Source organism: Gymnogyps californianus, chromosome 5 (assembly GCF_018139145.2).
Source record: "Gymnogyps californianus isolate 813 chromosome 5, ASM1813914v2, whole genome shotgun sequence".
NCBI lineage: Eukaryota > Metazoa > Chordata > Aves > Accipitriformes > Cathartidae > Gymnogyps > Gymnogyps californianus.
In genome coordinates, this window is record NC_059475.1 from 27078021 (window position 1) to 27100956 (window position 22936).

At 36.7% G+C, this 22936-nt stretch overlaps 1 protein-coding gene and 1 long non-coding RNA gene across 4 annotated transcripts in view; one reads left to right on the forward strand and one right to left on the reverse strand.

Moving 5' to 3' along the window:
• The window catches only part of MYBPC3 (myosin binding protein C3), a 63619-nt gene extending 45512 nt beyond the window's left edge, over positions 1-18107 (forward strand). Inside the window, exons 28-35 of the mRNA XM_050896779.1 lie at positions 1263-1351; positions 6434-6629; positions 11867-12006; positions 12766-12925; positions 13487-13623; positions 16178-16364; positions 17476-17518; positions 18044-18107. Coding sequence (XP_050752736.1) covers positions 1263-1351; positions 6434-6629; positions 11867-12006; positions 12766-12925; positions 13487-13623; positions 16178-16364; positions 17476-17486 — 920 coding nt within the window. The 3' untranslated portion in view covers positions 17487-17518; positions 18044-18107. The remainder of the gene's footprint in view (positions 1-1262; positions 1352-6433; positions 6630-11866; positions 12007-12765; positions 12926-13486; positions 13624-16177; positions 16365-17475; positions 17519-18043) is intronic.
• Positions 18108-18250: 143 nt separating this feature from the next.
• On the reverse strand, positions 18251-22264 carry LOC127016356 (uncharacterized). 3 transcript variants are annotated; one of them, XR_007766490.1, is made up of 5 exons: positions 21974-22029; positions 21686-21740; positions 20893-20986; positions 20793-20809; positions 19719-19749 (listed from the first exon to the last, which is right to left on the reverse strand). It is a non-coding gene; the product is annotated as an uncharacterized LOC127016356 (long non-coding RNA). The 3 variants fall into 3 exon arrangements; XR_007766491.1 differs by lacking the exons at positions 19719-19749; positions 20793-20809; positions 21974-22029 and adding exons at positions 18251-18315; positions 22195-22264; XR_007766489.1 differs by lacking the exons at positions 19719-19749; positions 20793-20809 and adding an exon at positions 18251-18315.
• Between the last annotated feature and the right edge of the window lie 672 nt (positions 22265-22936).

Sequence of the window (22936 nt, forward strand, 5' to 3'; positions counted from 1 at the left end):
CTGTTTCCTCTGGTCAAAATTCTGATCAGGTACACATGCAGAAAAACTCTGGGACTGACAAGCCTGTGCCTTCTTCCAAGAATAACACCCAAACAGCTCTTTCACTTTGACTGGGCGCCCCATATCTTCTGATTCTGAGAACATTACTATACTGTCCAGGTCTTACATTTCTAAAGCATAGCCCTTAAAAAGAAATCCTACTTCTTACTTTCAAAATATGGACATTTCACCTCTTGTAACGGCACTGTCAGCATTTAAGAGACATTTTTTAATATTTAGCTCTCTGCTGGAAAAGCTGCTATATTACTGCAAAATGACCATGTTGGCAAGAGATCTGTTTAAATAAAAGCAGTTATCTGTACTTGATTGTCCTAGGTTATTAATTTACACCCTGTGTATCACCCAACAGCAGCAGATTATAATTCATTTGACTGGAGTCCAAAAGATATCAAGAGCTGCTAATAGTGGATTCCTCAACCTTGACTCACATGAAGTGTCTGCCAGAGTCTCACTGACAGTAAAATGACTCGGTGTAAATGAAACGAAGTTCTAATGCATCTCAAAACCAAATGGACATGAAGACAGATACTCCAACTGTATATTAAGAAATTCTTTGTGTAAATGACTAGGAAAAGAATAAGGAACACGTTGAGAACACAGAAAGCTTTCCAGTGAGGTAGAGGAAAGCAGGGACTAGATGAAAAGACGTGCACTAAGGTCCTCTTTTTGTTAGTGAAAAGTAAGCTGCTACAATGAGACTCCACTCCTTCCACGTCAAAAAAAGAACTATAACTGAATGACTGTAGAAAGATAAAGGAAATCCATTGATTGCTCTGCTTTCTGAGTAAGTCCAGAAGTATCTCTAAATGGCAATTTACACCCTTTGCCCCATCCCTTCTACTGAACTGATGAAGTTCTCCAAAGAAACAAAGTCCACATAGAAGGCTCACATCCAACAGAAGTCACCCAAATCTGGCATTTCAGATACGACACAGTTTCACAAATCCTACTGTCATTGAAACCTGCTCAGCTGTAAATATATAACAGAGATTTGCTACTGAATTTGTATCCAGTAGTCAAACACATTTGAAAGTGCTTCGAGAATTGACTACTCCCTAACTGTATAAACAGTGTTTGCACAATTTTCTTATGCTTACAAGTATCCAAGCCTCTCCTCTTCGGTGTTTTGTCTTATTTGTGCTATAAGTAATATTTCAAATTATCAAAAGCTTTGTATTTAATGTACTAATGCTTAACTGCAGAGCGTCCCAAAATCTGGTTGCCACGCCATCTCAGACAGACTCTGGTGAAGAAAGTGGGAGAGACAATCAATATTGTGATCCCTTTTCAGGTACGTATCGGTTTCTATTTTGTCATGGTTATTTATCATTACTTACCTAAAGTTGTTTCCCTTATGCAAGTTCCCATTGCTTCACTGCTTAAGCAGTATTACATAAAATATGGCTGATGATTTAAAAAACCCTCTCAAACACTAAAGAAAGGAAAAAAAAAATATCACTCTTCTTTCAGTCACAATTTTTTTACAGTCACAGTTTCTTCCATAATCCCTCATTTTGAGGAAGAAGAAAAAGTAAGTGCTGTAAGTAAGTGCAAGCCCATTCTTGCTTATTGACTCTAGGATGCATCTTAAAGAGAGAAGTACACAAAAGCGTAAGAATTCAACCAACTACTCTTCTGGAGCCAAGGTACATGATGTTACTGGGCAACTTCTTTGCCAAAAGTGTGCATGTTCATTTTTAAAAGACTGACTACAAAAATTAGAGTTTGTACATAAACAGAATATCACAATTGGCCCTATATAGAATCTGTGTGTATAAAAAGAATAGCTTGGGTATTACTGTACGTGAGCTCAAGGTGTAAAAAACACAGCATGCCAAGGATTATCAAGAGTGCATGCATACAACTACACATGCCACTATGGCATGCACAAAATTGCTAAAATATACACACAGACTGACCTAACCAGTTACCCTGTCTTTGCATTTTCTACAGCTGTATAAGCAAGTATAACGACTATTCGTAAAACACTACATGCATTTTTTCAGATGCAAGACTATAATACCAATACAGTGCAAGAGTTACTGTGTGAAAGGAAAAGGTTGTCTGAGTGAGACAGGGGAAAAGAAATTGTGAGGTGCAGATTCTGGCTCTGACAGAGATATCCTCAGTAATAATAGATATATCATTTAATCTACTCCTTGTTTATAATTTGAAGAAACTAAAATTTCTCTGCTGCCCAGGGTTGGCATTTATGAAAATGTAATCACTGTTATTAGTGAAGAGTTTTGAAATTCTCATGTAAAAGGTGCTGGAGATATGCAAAACATTTTTTCAGCAAGGGAGACATATATGCCCATATTACCTATATTCTTTTGTTTGGGCAGTACCAGCAGGGGAAAAAAAAAATCTATATAAGAGCAATATCTATGTAAAATAAAATATACATGTCTTTTGCCCTGTGGTTACTGGGTTACATGAAAAGTTGCTTTTTCACAAAGATATATCTAATCAGTAAACAGTTGCAAACCAATACATGGAGTAACTGCCTTGAATTGCATGCTTGCACTACTTCGACATAATCACATGCTTATTTTTTTCTTTCACGTTTCTTATCTCTAAAATTGCTAAAATGGCCCCTTCACTGAGGTCTAGCCACATGCAAAATTCAAGATTTTACATCTGATATTTCTGAGTCATGTAAGTCTTAAAAAAATTAAATGAAATAAATGGATATTTTTGCTGCTTTGATGTCTGAGTTGAAGAAAATTTGCACAAAATTGACAAACTGTCCCATAAGCAGAGGAACTGATAAAGTTTGATGTTTTATAGATTTGTGTCTTATGTCCCCTGTACCACCATCTTCCCAGCATAACCACCCACCTATTTTGCTTAGAGCAGCCTCATTGCAATATTCCCAGAGATTTGCCAGTCCATTGCCCTACTCCCATAGGTAGTCCTGGCTGACATGTCCTCAGTTCCCCGGGCCAGAGAAAGTACATGTAGCAACTAATCCAGAGCTTCACTTACCCTGCCTGATCATTCAGCTGTTGCCAAACAAAACGGATAAAGACCAAGTCTTTCCTGACTTTTCCTCAGTGGGGACACTAACTGAGGTTTCGGTATTTCACCCTGTCATCAGTTTTCACAGAACTATACTAAGCTAATCATCTTGGAGATTTCTAGTGCACTGGCAAATGTAGCTGAAAGGAATCAACTGATTCAAAAGTTATTTGAGTAGCTGACTGACAGACATATCATGTGTTGGTATAAACTCTTGTCTCCTAAAAGGTAAGGCTAACAAAAAATGCTAAAATCTATCCATCAACGCCAATTTTTAGCCTGAGAACAAAATCAGAATTTTAATTTAAGAGGGTTTTTTTGAGTGAATTAGATTTGTAATATGTTGAATTGCAGCTAGAGCTACAATTCTTAATACTGCAAAAGCTATTTAGAATATGCAAAACAGGATCTTTCAAAAAAAGCAAAGGAAAAAGAACATTTCACTTTACATTTTGAAAAAGTTTAAATCACTGACCATTTCTTTTGAAGAAAAAGACTCTAGGTAGATATGATTGTGATCTTCAAATTACAAAAAGGATATAGGAGAAAATACATAAATACTGGAAGTGCTGTGAACCCTGAGCTAGGGAACACAAGCAGGCAGAATATTATCTAACTAAAGTGTAAGTCAGTGTCTTCTACTATTTACAGTTTCTGTGCAACCCTGCCAGTGACCTCTGTGGTCACTACTGTGTCATTTAACACTGAAATTCTATTAAATACCTTGTCAAGGTATCCTGGGCTAAATGCTATTTGCAAATCTATTCAAATCTTTAGATTAAAACATACAGAAAAGAACAAGTACAACATTATTACTAACCATTTTTCTGCTGAGTGCATTAAGCAACTGCTGAAAGGAAGGGAATCAACACATTCTTGTTTCGAAATTAACTACATGGCCACATGATTGAAGGGATATTATGTGCTATTAGTGGATAAAATTCACAGTATTACTGAGCAGTCTTCTTCCCCATCATATATGTGTGAATATAAAGATCGAAAAGCATTTAAGTTCATTCTTCCCTGGCAGTAAACTCCCTGAAGCTTCTCTGGTGTGCTATTTACCCACTCTGTCACTCAGTGTTCTCTCTCAGATTACCTATTACACATCGCAGAAATCCAATCCTCTGAGATATGTATTAGGAACATGCTTTCTATCTGTTTATGCTTTTCACAGTCTATAAATATAAGAGTATATGAAAACCAACACTTTGAACACTTGCAATCTTTCACTGGCACTCATAGCACCTCAAAAAAGGAGGTGCTGTGAGTGAACATATCTGATCAACCACACTAGAACACCAGCAGTAGCAAAGCTTGATTTATAGTCAAGATATTTCTTATGATAAAGATAATGCTATGGTTTCTCACGCCCATTCCTGCCAAGATATTTAGGGCCAGATCCTCGATTCACTTCATTACTCAATCCATCAAGAACTATTAAATCTTGTAATCAGTCTGAAAACCTAGCCAAGTATTTGTCTTGACAAATTAGAAATTTAAAATGGTATAATAATATGGAAATTTTATTTAAGTAGATTGTTTTTATTTTTAAAGCATTCCCCTAGCCAAATTTTTCAAGCAGAATCCTCATATCATTTTAAAATATACACATATGTGGAAAGTAAAATAGAGTCAATTCTTGTCAAGTCAAGTTCACCAATAATCAGACATGGATATGGAAAAAAAAAAAACCAAAACCCCACATCCTTTAACTTGTTCAAGAATTTCTACTATACCTTCCAGCTGAAGAAGGGAAGCCATGTCTTCCTCTAATAGGTTTTTGTAAGGGTTCTATGAAATGATACCAGGGTGAAGGTACACTGGACAAAATAATCTTGTACCTAATATTTCAGAGCTCCAGGCCTGAGGTGACTATACTCCTTGGCAGAAAGCAGTAAGAAAATCAGTTACCAGATGGGGAAAATGGAAGATCCAAAAACTTTGCTCATTCAAGGTTTATTATCAGTCCTGATGTAAAATCAATTACAATACATCCAATGATTTAGATGCTAGAGAAAAGAACATCTATTAAAGAATAGTAATTTCTAGGTGTTTTAGAAGTCCCTTAAGTGCAATTTTGGATGGATCTTGGCCTGAGTCTTATGAAAGAAGAAGTTTTTTTCTAATACCACAGAAAAATAAAATTATGCTGCGCAGACTTTCTGAGCAAATACCAAACAAACCTGAAAGAAAGGTGCAGCAAGCACAAAGATTTATTTTTATTCTGCCTACCTTTAGGCACCTAAACCAAGAGTCTGAGTATCCTAATCTCCCTCTGTAGCCTAAGGAAAAAGATACAGTCTTACACAGTATGTTCCAGACACTCAGTGAATTGAGGAGCCTTCTAGAGGTGCTTTCTCTACTGTTTACTAGAGGTGGAGGGCAGTACATGTCCTAATTTCAGTGCCTTAGACTTCAGTTTCAGGGCAGCCTAAGCAGATCTGACTGCTGGCTTGGATGGTCTCACTTTCCCTCCCCACCCATTTGAGCTACTCCTGGCATTCATCTAGCCCTGTGCTGCACTGTTTCACCATGTTAATCTGGCAGAAACTTAAAAAAACCCCACGGAGTTATTTTCTGCTAGATTTGCTATAAATACAGTCAATAAATATGATATGTCCCTTTTCTGTTTTCTCGGGATTCTTGGTTTAGAGCTGTACTGTGGAAGTAGTACTCAAACAACTTTTGAAGAACTAAATATTATTTACCAGTTTTCCTGGAAATGACTGAGTGACAGTGATGTAAACCACAGATATCTTACTGATTCCACAATGTCATCTTCCATGGGTGTAGCAACACTGACTGCTTAGGTTGACAGTCACCAAAACAATTTTTGCAATGCAGAAAGAATTATACAGTAAGTTTCACATCCCAAGACTTCAAGATTATAACAATTTTTCAAAAGATCTTAAAAACGCCTGGGAATAGAGAATCAAATGTTTTAAGAAAGGGAGGAGAAAGGGGGGAAAAGCTAATAAACTCCTCAGATATTAGAGACTTCTGTTACTTAATAATAAGAGTGAGCCAGATCAACTGTTGGCTTCACAGATGCCTGGGAAAGAATACCAGCCAGCACAAGTATATTTTTTCTGGATTTGTTCTCAATATAATTTCAGTCTCTAACTATAACTAAATGGCATCCTCAGGGCATGGTGCCACTAAACCACACAGATGGGAGCAAATATTTGTCTGCAAGAAAACAGAAATTGGAAAGTATTTAGAGAGTTTACTATCTCAACTCTGCATATTAAATTAGGCTTTCTAGACTTATAGATCACTAAAAAACAGAAAAATGAAAAATTGAAATCTATTATAGCCTAAAAAAAAAAAATCCTTTTTTTCTCTTCAGGGTAAACCAAGACCCAAAATCATTTGGATGAAAGATGGTCAAACTCTAGACTCCAAAGATGTGGGAATTCGGAACAGCAACATGGACACAATCCTTTTCATCAGAAAGGCAGAGCTTCGTCACTCAGGAGTGTATGAAGTCACTCTTCAGATAGAAAACATGACTGATAAAGTTGCAATAACAATGCAAATCATAGGTAAGAACCGGACAACATCAAAATTAAGCATATTGTAGAAAAAAAATAGTGGCCATACTGCAGCAATCCAAAGGTCCGACTACCTCAGAATCCCTTCTCTGACAATGGTTGATAGCAAATGACTAGGACAAAGCTCAGAGCAGGGCTAGCATGTCACTTTATTTTCCTAGTATATTTTCTCAGCTTGAAATGATCTGTGTTCTAGAGACTTTTGGAGGGAGAGGGATTATCTGTGTGTCCCATAGCTCTTGAGGGATTTTTTCTTGCATGATTTTATCCAGTCAGTTTTTTTAATCCAGGTCTAATTTCAGAATCCAAATATCCTTTTGTAAGGAATTTCAGTTTAAGTGCATGTACAACTACCTATTGGGTTTGTTTTGAGTCTCTCTCCTAATAATCTCATTTGATGTCCATACAGTTTTGTATCAGAAAAAACATGAATAATCATTTGTTCACCTTTTCCATGCTCCTCATGATTTTGTAGCCTTCAGTCACACTCTCCTCAGTTAACTTTCTCAAGTTTTAGACTCTTTGTTTTTTTTTCAAAAAGACGCCATTCCATATCTTTCATCATCTTTATCACCCTTCCTTCTACCACTTTGAGAGTGATAGAAAGAATTTGAGAGTTCTGGTGTTCTTGGGAATAGCCATATTGTCCTCAAGGAAGGAAATACGAATCCTGAAATGGATATATTCTCTTTGGGTTTCTTCAGCAGATAAGGACAGTGAAGATAAAATCATTGCACTAATATACCTCTACTGTTCGGAGAATTAGAAATGACAACAAGACACAGTCCTGTGAATTTGAAAATTCACATTTAATGCCTTATTCTGTTAAGAGTGTCTAGTTAGCTCGAGGCTTAGTGGAGGCTTATTCTCTATTATACAATTTCTAGTCTCTTTTCTATTGTCGTTTTAAAGGAATGCACTGCCAAAGTTTCAGTAACTTACCTTAGGATTTTGTGAGAGAGATTCTGAGATCGTGCCTACTCAGATTTCATTAATGTTCAGCCAGAACTCTTCTGTTTCTCCTCATTACAGCTCTACATAACATTATTGATAATTGTTTTTATTTTTTTCCCCACACTTTCACACTGTCATCCCAAATTTCCTCCAATGTATCAATACATTTTTAGAATATGTATTTTGGCACAAAAAGAGTATTTAAACATAACTCCTAATGCTTTGGAATTAAAGATATAATGCTGACTGTATTCTGCTTAAAGTTTTATAAAATAATGTTGGCAGAATGGGTATGCAGTGGTGCCAACAGCAAACAAGAAAGGCGTAACAAATTGGAGCAAATATGCCTTAATACCACCAGCTGCTTCTGCTCAAGAGGATGACTGCAGTCCTGCAACAACAAAATAAGTAAATGGCAGCTAAAAGAAAGTAATCCCAAGGGACTCAGATGAAGGGGAGTAGTGCACCCTACAGATGAAAATACCTTTCTAAAACTGGTTAGTGACTCTAGATTCTAGCACATTGCTCTTACAGCATAGTACAAAGTATCTGCCACCCATTGTTTGGTACTGTAGAAAGGCATAAAAACACATACATGTACCATTGTCAAAGAGTTATTTCATATAGAAAATGAATGGCTGAAAAAAAGCAACTAATCTTATCACATAGATTAATACATGTCAGAGTTGGAGGACAGGCATCAAACTTTTTACTTCTTGGGCAGCTTGCTCAACTGAAAGGGAATAAATGAATTTCATTTAATTCTTGGCCAAGAAAAGAAAGGACTTGTAACATACGTAGATACTTCTGCAACCAAGACATCTACTCTGATTCCTGATTCTGTCACTCTTTCATCTGAACTACCTCTTTTCAATTCTGTCAACAGCAGGTTTTGCTCTCCAGATTTTATATTCTCTTGGCAGGAGAGAAATATAGGTGATTCAGGCACTCTTTCTATACTACTAGTAATGCTTTAGGTGCTGTAGAATGGCATGCTGAAAAGCCAACCCAGCTTTCAGAGATATAATAAATTAGTCAGTGATCTTTTGAGGCATCTGTTCATCAGCTAACCTCCCTTGGCAAATGTCTGCTTGATGAAGGAGTAATGCTTGTAGCTTCAGCCCTTCTCTTTTTTGGTCTAAGGCAAGAATGCAGGTAACCAAAAGCTCTGCTGCTATGACGAGACACCTGTCAGTCCCAAACAGGAGGAAACACTTCTATTATTGCCACCACCTGCCCTTATTGCCAAAACAATTGCTGCGGTTTACTCTAGAGACCTACAAAATACGGACTTTTACTATGGGAATACAGTATATTTCAAATATTTACAGAAAGGTCTTAGATAATGAAAATATCTCCAATCTCTGAAAAATATGGTTCCCTCAACTTTTTCCCCCGACTACATGAACCAATAAATGATGCCTTCCATTATGCCTTCTATTGACCAAAGCAAACCTCAGTTCTATATTTTTAATTTTTTTTAACTGGAAGTATTTATTGTTCTCAGTATTTATTTCAAAATGTAAATTATCATTTCTTCTTGAAAGATAATTCACACTCTATCTCTTCTTCCCATTCTATAAAATTCAGTAATATGCAAAAATCCTCAGATAAGCTTGTGCTGAGGGTAGAAGAGTATTTCCCCAGAATATAAATCCCCACTCTAACACAGTGTCCTACAGAGGAAGATAATTTGCTACAGATGCATCACTAGGATTAACTTTTCCCATCCTCTGTTCACCAGCTAGAGATGTACTGGTTAGTATTGAGAAAGGAATATTCGACAATGCTACAAAGAATTTTTGAATAGATATTCTTGCAGATTGCATTATCCCATCAAACCACAAAGATCTAGAATATAAAAACACATTTAGCAAATTTATCCATCTCTACCTTTTGTAAGATTGTCCTTTACAAAGCCTTACAAGTATTGAGGCTTTCAGTACACTCTTTTTCTTTATTCCATCTATACCACCATGGGTAGATGTAATAATTTATTAAAAACTAAAAAGGGATTATTTAATACATCATTGAGTTGTTATCACATTAATCTAATAGCAGATTAAGGCTTAAAGTGTTTTTCTGTTCTTAATAAAGTCATACTCTGAAATTGTTCCCCCCTAAAATCTTATCTATATCTATGTACATAAACACATACATAAGAATGTCTTAAATATATATATACACACACACACATTCCTGCAGTTTAAATCTTCCAATAGATTACTGAATTAACAAATGACCTGCCATCCCATTGTTTTTAGTTTTGAAGGGAGGTTCCCAGATAATTGCTTTTAGGTAACTAGGAACAATAAGGCATAGGCTTCAAAAATCTATCTGTCCAGTAAGGCCTCCCCCAAAAGAAGTGTTCTTTTTCCTTTCATTGCACTTAAGACTGTATTTTTCTTCCATTTATCAATCTCTTCCTATAGTATTTAAACCAACTACCATCACCAAGATCTCCAGTTTTTCGCAAAGCATTGCGTAAGCATCCCTTTAAAACAAAAAACAGTTGTGTAGATATATCTGTAGGTAAGCACACAGGAAAAATACTTGTAAAACTAGGCAGATACTGTGGAGGGTTATAACAGTAGGTAGCCTTGAAAATAATTAACAAATTGCTAACATCACAACACCTGTCTACTATTAGGTTATAATACACTTATTCAGGGCTTGTAGAGCTTTGCCCACTGATACTGTTGCAGTTTTCATACCCACACAAGTATTCATATGTAGTATCCAAAATTCTTCCATTTGAATCAGAATAGATTGATTTCTGTATAATGAAGATACGTATCTAGAAACATATCTAGATTTTTTCTTTTGTGATTCAAGATAACAACAAATACATTTCCACATCTTCATATGCAATGTTGTTCATTTGACAACACATTACCATTCCCTGCTTCAGAAACAGGGAAGAAAAAAAAGAAGGCTTTACCTGAAGTTGGTAGCTGTTGAGAAACACAGAAGATGATGGCAGCTTTTTCTCTGAAATGTTCGTGTAAGAGAGGAAGGAAGAGGACAATAAATGGAATGAGAGCAATGCATTCCATATTCCTTATTGAACTTCATGCAGTGTTCTAGTTGGCTCCAATGTTCAGCAATTTGAAGGAGGACAAAAAGGGTTAAAGCCAGTTATAAAGCAGTCCTTGATTCCAAAGTATGCCAGTGAAAAGAGCATGTTATGCTTTGACATAGAAAGTCACAGTTCCCCTAATAACAGTCAAAGGCTGGTTTATTACTGGTTTGCATCTCCTTTTTTAAGGAATTAAATTACAAGCAATCTATAATTACATTCCTTTGTGCTCTGCTCATCTCAAACCTACATCCGTCAGATTCTTACTATTTTCTTCATTTTTCCAGCTTAGCTACAAAAAGGGGAGACAGTTTCCATTCAGCTATATAGAATGATCCTGAACTATCCTTCACTTAATCACAAGACCATCTACCCAGGCCTAATGATCATCTCCCCAACAGGCCCTGTAACTGTGAGCAACAATCTAACATCTCAAAAAGGGGAACTAGCATCTTCAAGTTAAAACAGACAGGAATATTACTTAATAAATCTAATTTAAATATTACAGCATTTGACTAAACAACATCAGTGTAAATATGAATGAATCTTAAAAGAAGGAAAAAAGAAAATTACTGTAATTTTATAATATATATTCTTCTATATATTTCCAGGTATCTTAAAATGGACATAGACTTCTGTACCTCTTTGAGAGTTTGTTCTTTTTCTAGTTATTACAGAGAAATGTCACTAGTGGGCAAGCTAACAAGCACTGAGGCAAAAGGAAAAAGAGTCAGGTATATTCCCAAATGGCCGGCCTTCCTTAGCTGAGAGGAATATATACCCAGTTGCCTTTGTTGTTTGTATTACTCTCAGTGTACCTAAATGGCTGAGAAATTGCACTGAGGTAACAAAGCAAGTAATAAAACTGTAGTAAAAGAGTTAATCACACCCATCCAAACAACACAAACTTCTTATTCCTTTTTAAGGAAGAGTTTTTCTGGTTCTTATGTTACTAATTCTACTGTGTTGTCATTTCTCAGTAGGTTTCAGGCTTCTCAGAAGAGTATTAATAGGGTATTTGAAAACTTCTCAACTTTCCTGTTTACAGTTTTAACTTCACATAAATGAAGTGTATTACTATGGAACAATTATAGATTGTTATCAAGTTCTATTTTTTCCCTGCATGGGAGGAAATAACAAAGCTTTTAGATCTTGAACCAAAAGCTAAGGTTTTTTTTTCATGTCTCCTCTGCAGACAAGCCAGGTCCTCCTCAGAATATAAAGCTTGTAGATGTTTGGGGATTTAATGCAGCCCTGGAGTGGACACCTCCACAAGATGATGGCAATGCACAGATCTTGGGCTACACAGTCCAGAAAGCTGATAAAAAGACAATGGTAAGAAATTGCACTGTCAGTGACTTTGTATGGAGTTTAAACTACTACCTGCTCTGGGAACACAGAGACTTGAGGAAAACAGCTGAATTCATGACTCTCTGTTGTGTGTCCAAGGTGTCCTATGGCATATCGGAGGCAGTTAAACATTGAAGAACAGAATCTAAAAGAACCAAAAGGCTAAGTATAGAACTGTAGAAAATGCCCGGTAGAAAATGTAAAAAGAGAGACCTAGCCTGTCCCATCTCTGGTGGTGACTGGACAGATAGCTCTACTCAGAAGGGGAATTATATTTTTTATTTGGAATTATATTTTTTATAAATGCAGGGAATAACCAAAGGGGTGGGAGGAAGAGTTAGACTTGAACTCAGATGCTGGGCATACTAGGGTATATACTGGGAGAGGTATGTATGCCACTCAAACTGGAAAACCTCTTCCTCATGGAAGTCCCCATCAAGTAGTCATGTTCTGAGGACACATCCTGTATCACATTCCCCAGATATGAGTAGGGCTAAAATGTAAAGAGGCTTTCTTTCTCAAAATGCAAGTATTCATACATCTATCACACCAGCCAGAAAATAAAAGTAAGAAAATAGATCAGCTGATCTTCACGCGAAGCAACATAATATTCATTTCACAGGCTAGTGTTAAATACCTGTCTACCTGTCTTTTCCTTGTAGCAAGAAGGATCTCTCCATACCAAAACTAGCACCATGTCTGACCTCTCATAGCATCTTTCTAAACAGTATAGTCTTGTTACAGGAATGGTATACTGTTTTTGATCACTATCGTCGCACAAACTGTGTAGTGTCAGACCTGATTATGGGAAATGAGTATTTTTTTCGAATCTTCAGTGAAAATTTGTGTGGATTGAGTGAAACTGCTGCAACCACCAAAAATCCTGCCTATATCCAAAAAACAGGTAACATATTCTTCAAAACAAAGATCACAAAAGCCCTTAAGTACCAGAAGTAATACATTGGTAAATGGAAAATACAGTATTACTAGATGCACCACTAGAGATATTTTCATTACTTAGTAACTAGCACTTATAAAGTATTTTAGCATCAAGAGCCCTTATCTAGGCAGATCTCCTGTACTAACATGAACATCTGTTCAAAAATATTTAATCACAAGTCTTCTTAAACTATATTATTTTAAGAAAATAATACAACCGGGGGGTTATATTTACATTCTGGGGTTAAAAGTTTAAGATGTCTGTGGTGAAGACTTCCCCTGCAGACATATGGCTTTCATATTTTTAACAGGAGCTGAAAACACATGATTGCCAGGACCTTTAACTAAAGCATTAAACATGAGATGTGTTTCAGAGTGAAGTGAATTTAAAGACTTGTTATATCATAAATGCCACAGCTTTGAAGCTTGTCTAAATCATACAGGCAAATTAAATGACAAATAGATTGTACATAAGTCAACAGAATTGAAAACACAGTTCTTACTATTTTGTTTCTTTGAATTGCAGGCACCACTTATAAGCCACCTAGTTACAAAGAACATGACTTCTCCGAACCTCCTAAATTCACTCACCCTTTAGTAAACCGTTCTGTGATTGCAGGATACAACACCACACTCAGCTGTGCTGTAAGAGGAATCCCCAAGGTACAGATTACATCAACTGTCTTTGATACTGTTGCAACAAGTCAAGATGCTGCCTTAGAGTCCATGCCAGTTCAGTGTGCCCAGAGGGTAACATGACTATGTTAAGAAAAAGTAAAGGTCACCCAATTATCTCCCACCTCACTCACAACTGATGCTTAACCAGAACACATGGTGCAAGCGTTTGTGTGGTTGTGCACAGAACCAGTGGGGCAATACAGTAAAGGAGACAGAGGAAAGGACAGTCATTGCTTATGGTAACACCATGCCATTGAAAATATACCACGTGTACATAAAGTCTACTCACTGAAGAAAGTAAACAACAACAACAACAACAAAGTATCTTCTCACAATGTATATTTTGTTCTCTTCAGTCTTTCAAGAAAACAGCAGCTAATGTAACATCCTGTTCCATTAACCTAAATGATACATAGGAACATCAGTTTTTCTGTTATGTCAATACATCCACATAACCTTTTGAGAATCTGAGTTATTTTGCAAAATTAACTAGAATAAGACCTGCTGTCATGTGTGATGTTTTGGGGCTTTTTTTTTTTTAATCTCACAGGAATATTTTCTCAGTCTAAATATATTTGTTGAAGTCTCTTCAAAGAGTACAAAAAGATGTACTTTTTTGTTAGTCAGAAACAAGCAGTAAAAACTGTATCAGCTAGGAGCTAAATTTAGGTTTCTTAAAAAAGGGAAATAGGCTTTTTGTCTGCAGTGAAGGAATTTACCATATTATGACATAACGTTGTCATAAATTTAAATTAGTACAATCACCAAAAATGCAGTACCCTTTGCCCTTCCCCTTCTGGCTGCTTATTTCCAGCTCCTCTCCCTTCCTCATGCCTGCACAAGGATCTGATAGCTACACAGCAAAACATGTAAGGTAATTGCTCAAAGTTCAAATTAACTAAAAAAAAAAAGAAAAAAAAGAGAGAGAGTCTTAATGCATTCATTTGCTGCAGTTCATTGGATGAAGAAGGAGCTCCAGACAATAGCTGCAAAAGAACAAGAACATTATAGAAGAAACACCAGCAACTGTAGGCAAAATCCATCCTCCAGTAGCTGCCTCAGCTTAGATTCATCATGAAACGACAGTGCTAGTAATGATATTCCCTCTTGGTTAACTGACATTTTTGTGCATCTGTATCCACTTCATTCAGTTTCCATGGTTTTAAGAAGATTCTAAGAAAAACTTCATATTTTACAGCTGTTAAATACAGTAGTCACAGGCTTTTGAATGTGAGCATGCTAGCTCTTCCTTCCACGTTAGCCTGAAGGATACAAATAGTCCTCATCCTTCAGGACACCTAATACTCTTAAAGCAGCTTTTCCAGATACATTTCTGTACTTGCATTGCCCAAATGAACCTTAACAAAAAGTTTCTGTACCTACTGCAGAACTTTGCAACAGGTCTTTTTCACGGAGAGTAGCTTATGTTGACAGAGCTTTCCAATTCTGAATAACTATAGATTATCAAGCATACCTCAGATATGATCTGTATGACATGAAAAAGTTACCAGTTCAAGCAGAGCCAATATTCACGCCCTGGTAGCAGTGTTAAGATAAAAGACATATACCCAGAGAGATAAAGAGGCTATAGAAAAAGAAGCAAAAAATTTTGAGGCAGTAAAAAATCCAGCTGATATCTTTAAAGAAAATTAAGCATGGCAACTGGGATGCACTGAATTGTATATCACATGCCAAAGACACAAGTGATTTAGTAGATTTGAATGCACTCTATAAAACAGTGTGGTAGTTTTATTTTTTTATGGGTGAAGAAACAGAAGGCGTTAATTCTGAAAGTAAAATAGATGAATTCAGAGCTTGGTCTTCTACTCTTTAAAGCCTGCTTCTTCACTATATGTACTAACAAGCTTGAAATAAACAAAAGCAATTTGCTTTATATCAGATTTTTCATTTTCAAAATTTCATTTATAAAAATTAAAGGCATATTTTCAGGTACTGGAAACAAAACACAATGGCTTGAATTGGTACAGAGCCAACCACTTTATTGCTCAGCTGAAGCCAACAGGAACTTTATTTTGAAATTCCTGAAGTTGCTAAAGATATGCTAAATGGTTTGGAAAATCCTTTCCCAGCCCAAACCTTAGCATCCCAAGTTGGCCACCCAGCATCCGCGGACCTTTACGACGCTTCTGTTCTAACAATCTGTGCAGTTTAATTCCCCTCCTGTAAGATACTGGAAGCATTCAAATATATTTTAATAAGCACAATTAAATAACTCCTCAAGGAATGAATTTGTAGCCGGTTTCTAGGGGGGTTTTAAAAATTGCAATAAAATAGGGTACAGACCTACATTCTCTACATGCTATTTGAAAGTTAAAGAAAATACTAAACATTTGAATTATTAGTTTCATGACTTTGTACTGAATGAGGAGAGGTTCCTTGAAAAATTATTAACACTGCTGTGTAATACATAGCCCTCATAATGCATAAACTTTTGATGGCTAAATTAAAGCTATAAGATCAGCCATAAGTCTTCCATTTTCTACCTTCTATTTTAAAATTCTTCTTTTGTGTTCTTCAGCCAAAGATATTCTGGTACAAAAACAAAATGGATCTCTCTGGGGATGCCAAATACCGCATGTTCAGTAAACAGGGTGTGTTGACCCTGGAGATCCGGAAACCCACTCCATTTGACGGTGGCTGTTATACCTGTAAAGCTGTTAATGAGTGTGGTGAAGCTGAAATAGAGTGCAGACTGGACGTCAGAGGTAATTAGATGAATCTTGTGGATAACACTAATACTGCAATGAAGAAAGAGTAACACATAGCTAAAAAAAAAAAAAAAGTATCATAGTTCCCCTTTACCTAACCCTGACTTATTCAGTGATATATAAAAATTTTGTTAATTACAGGCACCAGCAAGATTGTGTTTTTCATTCTAAACTGTTGTGACAGAATTAGGTTACTTGCCAGGTAATACAGGTCTGAAGGTGTGCAATTATTACGCTTCTGACTTAATATTTCTAGAGAAGATACTTAGCACTGAAATGGAGGTCTATCTACAAACACTGCATTGTGGATAATTTTATTATCCTCTGTGCCATGCTCTGCAACTGAAAGTTTTAAATTAAGTCATTAGCCATTAGACATATGTAAAAGGTAGTGCATGCTACATCACAAACATTTTTCAAACATTGATAATTTATTTTGTTTGTCAAAAGGGCCAGGAAAAAAAAAAGTCACATGTTTATAACACAGTAAGAAATATTGACTAAATATTTTTGGTAAAGCTGCTACTAATATATCTATTTGTCAATACAAACCTATATAGCACCACTTTAAATGCTCATCAAAACCAGAAAAAGCTGTGAAAGTGACCTGCATAACAGCCATTGATGGAGATCCGTCTTCAGCACGACAAGCCTGAAGGTATTTCTACACAGCACAGAGTTCAATGTTTTACTCAGTGCTAAGTCAGGAATGTGTACACAGTACACCTTGTAGTGCTGGGCACCGATACCCTCAGTGCTGTCTTGGCAGCAAGCAATTTAGCTGCATTATTACGATGATGAACTCAGACTAAGAACTCCAAAATGTCTGGCTAATCTATGCAGCAGCTTATTAAGACACACTACTTTCACTTCAATGGCTAGCTGAAGTATGTCTGTTCAGCGCTATACTGTACAGTGTAGACATGGCTCAAAGCTTAGTATTATCATCTTCTGAAGCTTGCTTTAGGAACATTAAATCTCCTTGGAATCATCAGATAAAAGCAACTGCTATAAAGCTTCCATATTTCACCTTCATCACCAAGTCTCAATTTAAAATTAGCATCCTTTAATGACTGATAATATCTTAAATTTTTTTTTCATTCTCCAGCACCTCAGTAAAACTCTGAATCTCAATTCATCTGCAAGTCAAGGTATGAATCAAAATAATTCAGCTGGATAAAGGAGCAATGACTGTTTGGTTAGATACAAGATTAAACAGTTGTTAGATATTCATGTTAGAGACTTCATGGAATTTTTAGAATGTTGGCAGGGCTGTGCGTGTTTGTTTTGATTTCTGTTTGTTTTTTCAATAATCATACTAAGATCACATTCCTGCAAGGTAATTTATATGATTTATTTTAAAGTCAGCATTTCATGGGTCTCAACCTTTAATACGCTGTGTCAGTGTGAAAATCTGTAAGAATAACAGAATATTTTGTTGACTTTTTTTCTTAACTCACTACAAGCACTCCCTCTAGGACACTGTTATTTATTAATATAGAGCTAACTAGTATCAATAATCCATGTGCATTACTTTAACCAAGCAAGCAGAGTTAAAATTACAATGCATCTAGAAGTGTAATGTACATTTTAGACTTTAAAAAAATAAAATAGCTATAATAAACAATCAGGTAATGTATTTGACAACAAATCCTTCTCCTCATTCTCTGTCTCAGCATTGGAATGGAACTTGAAAAGAAGAAAATTGAAGAAATTAATGAAGGATAATTTCAGTTACAGTTAGGAGTCCTGCTCATCTTAAAAGCCATTTAATAGATGTGTACTAGGAGGTGGCAGTGTCTTGTAGTGTCCTGCTTACTCAACATGTTTTCAGGCAATATTTCCTCTTTTCATGCATCTGTTTTAGTTACATTGCCTCTGTCTCCATGTGAAGAAATTCAGGGAAATCAAGATGAAACTTTCCTCCCATTACATACATAAGATATATCTGGGGGGAAAAAAAAAAAAAAATACAATTACGTGCAAACCGAGTCCATTCCTAATGTCTGAAAGGAACATAAATTCCCCATTTCTACAGTTCTCTCCATTTTCTCTTCTCAAAATTCTGACATTCTTCATAAGAAACAAGTGGCTCAGAATAATGAAGCACTAACAAATTACTTGTAATACTTAATCACCTTTCATTATATTAATCTCTGCACACTAAAAAGTAACATTCTTTCCTACTGCTTTTACTGTCAGTGCTTGAAATACCCACTTCTGTGCTCTTCAGCAGATCTTTGCAGAACCAAGTCGAAAACACACCATTTGGGAATCTCTGGCTAAAGCTACTGTTCTGCTTTATGTGGAAAATAGTTTCTTTGATATTTACTCACTACTGGTTTTCCAGACACCAGCATAGAATTCCAGTTATTAGATGTTTCTGCAACCAATCATAGACATCATACTAATCTACAGAGATAATTTTGTACATCAGATGAAACAGTCAAAGATGTAGCGAGGAAGATTATTTCCACATACATAAAAAATTTCAAAACAAAAAGCTTGTGATGAATGCAATAAACTTACTGTCATCAAATATTACTGAAGGCTTTTGAAAGTCTATGAATGGTACGTATGTATTTTTGCAGATAATTTTGTCTGCAATGACACGATAGCATTTCTGGCTTCTCACCTACTAGTTTGAATAGTATTTGGGGTGGGGTTTTTTTGGACCTGCAGTAGTTGTTAGTAGTTTCTGGCTGGACAGTACTTTTTCATGATCACAGTACAAGAGAAGGTGGGAAGATGAAATTAATCCAGGAAGCATTGCCTTTTGGAAGAATCAACACAAAGGAACTGAAGTAATACTACTCCCCGGCCTCCAACATGCCAGTTGAGATGGGAAAGCATGTCTGACACAGCATGTTAGTTGTACTAAACAAGCAAATACATCTTCATAATAAAAACACTGATGATAAGAAGATGTGTATTTTGATTATTTTATTATCGTGTCAGAAAAAAGAAGGGTACTCCTCTAAAACCAAAATCAACTCATCCAAGGTTAACATGTCTGTTGCACACTGTTATTATTCAACAAACAAATAAAAAGTTGTGGAAAATATGCAAACAAACTTACATTGTTTTGTACTTTCATTGTCTGAGCAACACTATTATTTAAAAAATAAGGCACATACCACACATATGAGTCAGAGACATTCTATATTATAAAGAACCTATGACCAGAACGCAGTGGACTGAGAGGATCATCCCAGCATCTGTGGGACAATGTCTATTGAAAAGCAGAGACTGAATTGCAAGAGCTTAGATTACAAAGGACAGTTTACTCTAAGGAGAGTTAGGTGCTATACCAAATACATTCTGTTGTCAGAAAGGTGTTTCGCGAAGAGAGTAGACTTTCATGCTGTAACAGGGTACAATACTGAAAGAGTACAAAAATAAATCAAGAGTCACTAAGAAAATGGCATTTTCTGCTCAGTTCTTAGCTATTCAACATGAGTACAATGTTTTTGGGAAGAGCAGTACTTTCACAAGTGTACATTTATTTCACCTTTCAGCTGTGAAAAGCAGTATACTGCAAACTGATGCTTTCACTAGATGTTAGTCAATCATTTTTTCATGAAATTTCATTGTTCAAATGGCCTTCAAGTATGAAATTCTACCATATATATACATAAAAAATAAATTTCCACTGCTCACAAATTTACTTTCTACTGTTTTGAAGTCCTCAAGCTAATGACAATCAAAGAAATGCCTCCTCAAAAAAACTGGCCAAGTCACTGCTTCTGGAAGTACTTCATGCAGAGTAGCACCAAACAGTTAGAATCTAATTCTATAGGGCCTTCTAAGATAATGCTGTGCTTCTATATGAAAAACACAAATTAGTTTTAACTTCCAAAACTTGCAATGACAAGGAGTGAATCAAATCCAAATCTGAATAGTTACAAAAAAGAAGCACACTCTAGTTAGGTTTCTAAAAATTATTCCTAAAAATGTGAATTCTGAAAATTCAAAATGCTAACCACTCCTCACACACTGGAAAGAGGAAAAGGAGGAAGGTGCACCTGCAAGACCTGAACTTCCTGTGATTAGTTCTAGAATGGTCTTTAGAAAATTGTAGGTGTTTATTGATGTTTTGCAAACATATAGTATTGTCATTTATCTGTTCCATGGCTGATATTGATCCTGAATGTATAGTTCACTAATTGCCCATTAATTCCGTGTTGTTAATAAACAAATAAATAACTTTCATCCCAATCTGATTAAAACTACATAAACTGAGCAGTTTCTCCCAAACCTACTGGCTAAGAACAACAAAGTATCTCACAATTTTTCCCCATCACACCTGAAAGACTACTTGACAAAAGATGGTTTTAACTATCTTTTCCTATGTGGGATCTCCTCTGATGCAAAAATCAGATGGACTTACCTCTAGATGTCATTTATTTATGCAAATATTCTTACCTTGCAGTTGTTAAGTACTGTTAGAAAGAAGAGTGCAAGGTAAGATCAATAGTAAAAAAATTATTAACATAGACCATAAAGTTAAAAAATTCTTACCTACCAGCATTCTCTTTTAGCATATTAAGTGCCTTTCACAGCTGACAGCAACTGCTATCAAAAACAACAGTCCTATTGAAGTCCTTTCAGTAGTTTTCCTGAGACGAAAAACTCTGTTATTGCTCAAGTAAAAGATCCTTCCATGTGAAAAGTATATGTAACTTAGACAAGCAGAACCTCTTCAGGCCTATTATTTCTATCCAGCTGGATGTGAAGTTGACTTTAACTTTTGATGCTACCACAGTTTCAATTTAAAACCTATCAATTCAGCCTGCTTGCTGCCAGTTCAGTGTACATGCCTTTCCTTCAAAGAAATTACTACTAACTATATACCAGGAATGGAGATACTTAGATGCTTTGAATTAACATATATAAGACTTAGCTGAAGCACAGGGATGTTGCAGAGCATTATTAAAGACACAGCATCACACAGCACAGAAATAGTTAACCCAGCCCAGTGCTTCGCTTGAGCTAAGATACCACTTAGAAGAAACATCAACTAACCCAAAAATATTAAGACAACAAATAACACTTCCGGTACTCCTACTAGCTCAGTTCTCTCAGTGTGGCATTACCTGCTAGCCAAATAAACACTCAGCTGACACTTTAGCCCAGGGTAACACACGTTTCACACCACAGCATCAATTCTTTTGTGTTTTATCCTGCATTTCAGCACTGTTGTGTAAATATTATAAGTAAACAATGTTTACTTGCTCCTGGCAATGGGAAGCTTCACTTAATACTCATTATAAAAGCCACAAGATGGAATTAAACTGTCAAATGCAAGCAAACCTTACCAGAACTCCTTTAGTTACTTGAGATTGCCTTAGTGCTCAAATCCTGACCATTATTCTGTGAGTGAAAAATAATAGCAAAATTAGTTAATAGTTCACCAATAATTCATAAAATAACAATAAAAGAAAAAAAAAGCGCATGAAAGCCAGGAGAAAACAATTCAAAAGCCAAAGCATAATATACTTGAAGAAAACCATCTTTTTCTTCAAGTGTAATTCTAAAATTGAGTAAACTTCTCAAAGATGAAAGATTGGCTCCTTCAAACCTGTATTGACTATTTTCTTACTTACTAATCTGATTTTAAAGCATTACCCAAATCTTATTTAAAAGGTACAAAATTGAGCTTCTCTTCGGGATGCTCACAGACTGAACTTTAGAGCAGTGATGGGGGTGGGGGGGCTGTTTGCCTTAAAGGCCAACACCTGAATTTTGGATAGTGGCCGTAGCAGGATTTGAGAAGGATTTAAAATCCACTCCCTCCAGGACCGCAGGTGGGAGTGGATTAGGATACCTCAGCACTACTGGCCAGCTGGTATAGCACCCCCAATCCGTGTGGCAGCCTCGCCGCTCTCGGGAGTGCCTGGGTTTGTCCCCGTCAGGGCCCAGGGACGCGCACATGGAGGTGTAACGGAGGAGCCCCCACAGTCTGTTACCGCCGGGGCCGGACCCGGACCCGGACCCGGACCCGGACCCGGACCCGGACCCTGAGGTGAGGGCGCAGCCGGCGGTGCGCGATGGCGGCGCCCCGGCACAGCGCTTCCCGCCGGAGGGGGACGCGGCTGCCGCGCCCCGGCTCCGCGGCCGTTAGGGCGTTCCAAACGGCTGCCTCGCTCCGCGGGACCACCTCCCCTCAGAGCCGGGAGTTCCTCCACCCGCTCGTCTACTCTTGGTCTGAGAGATTATTGCCCAGGTCTGTAAAGCCTGAAGAAAATCACTTCACATTGTGGTGTGAGCATAGAGGATGAAGGTAAAGCGTGCTCCTGTTCCTCTTCCAGTTTTAACTCAGCGGGCTTATACAGAAGCTGTCAAAGGCTGTGTGTGAATTAACTGATGGTCCCCCACGGAGATAATTAATTCTTCCTGTTAACAAATGAGAAGTGGATCAGTTGGAGGTAAAGAAGGGAATAACACATATGTCCACGCTGAAGTCACGACAGTGACTGCATTTGGTGGAGCTTCTCAGGTTGCAGCCTATTTTGTATTCTGCTATCATAAATACATGACTACTAGTTTAAAACTAGGATGCATATCCC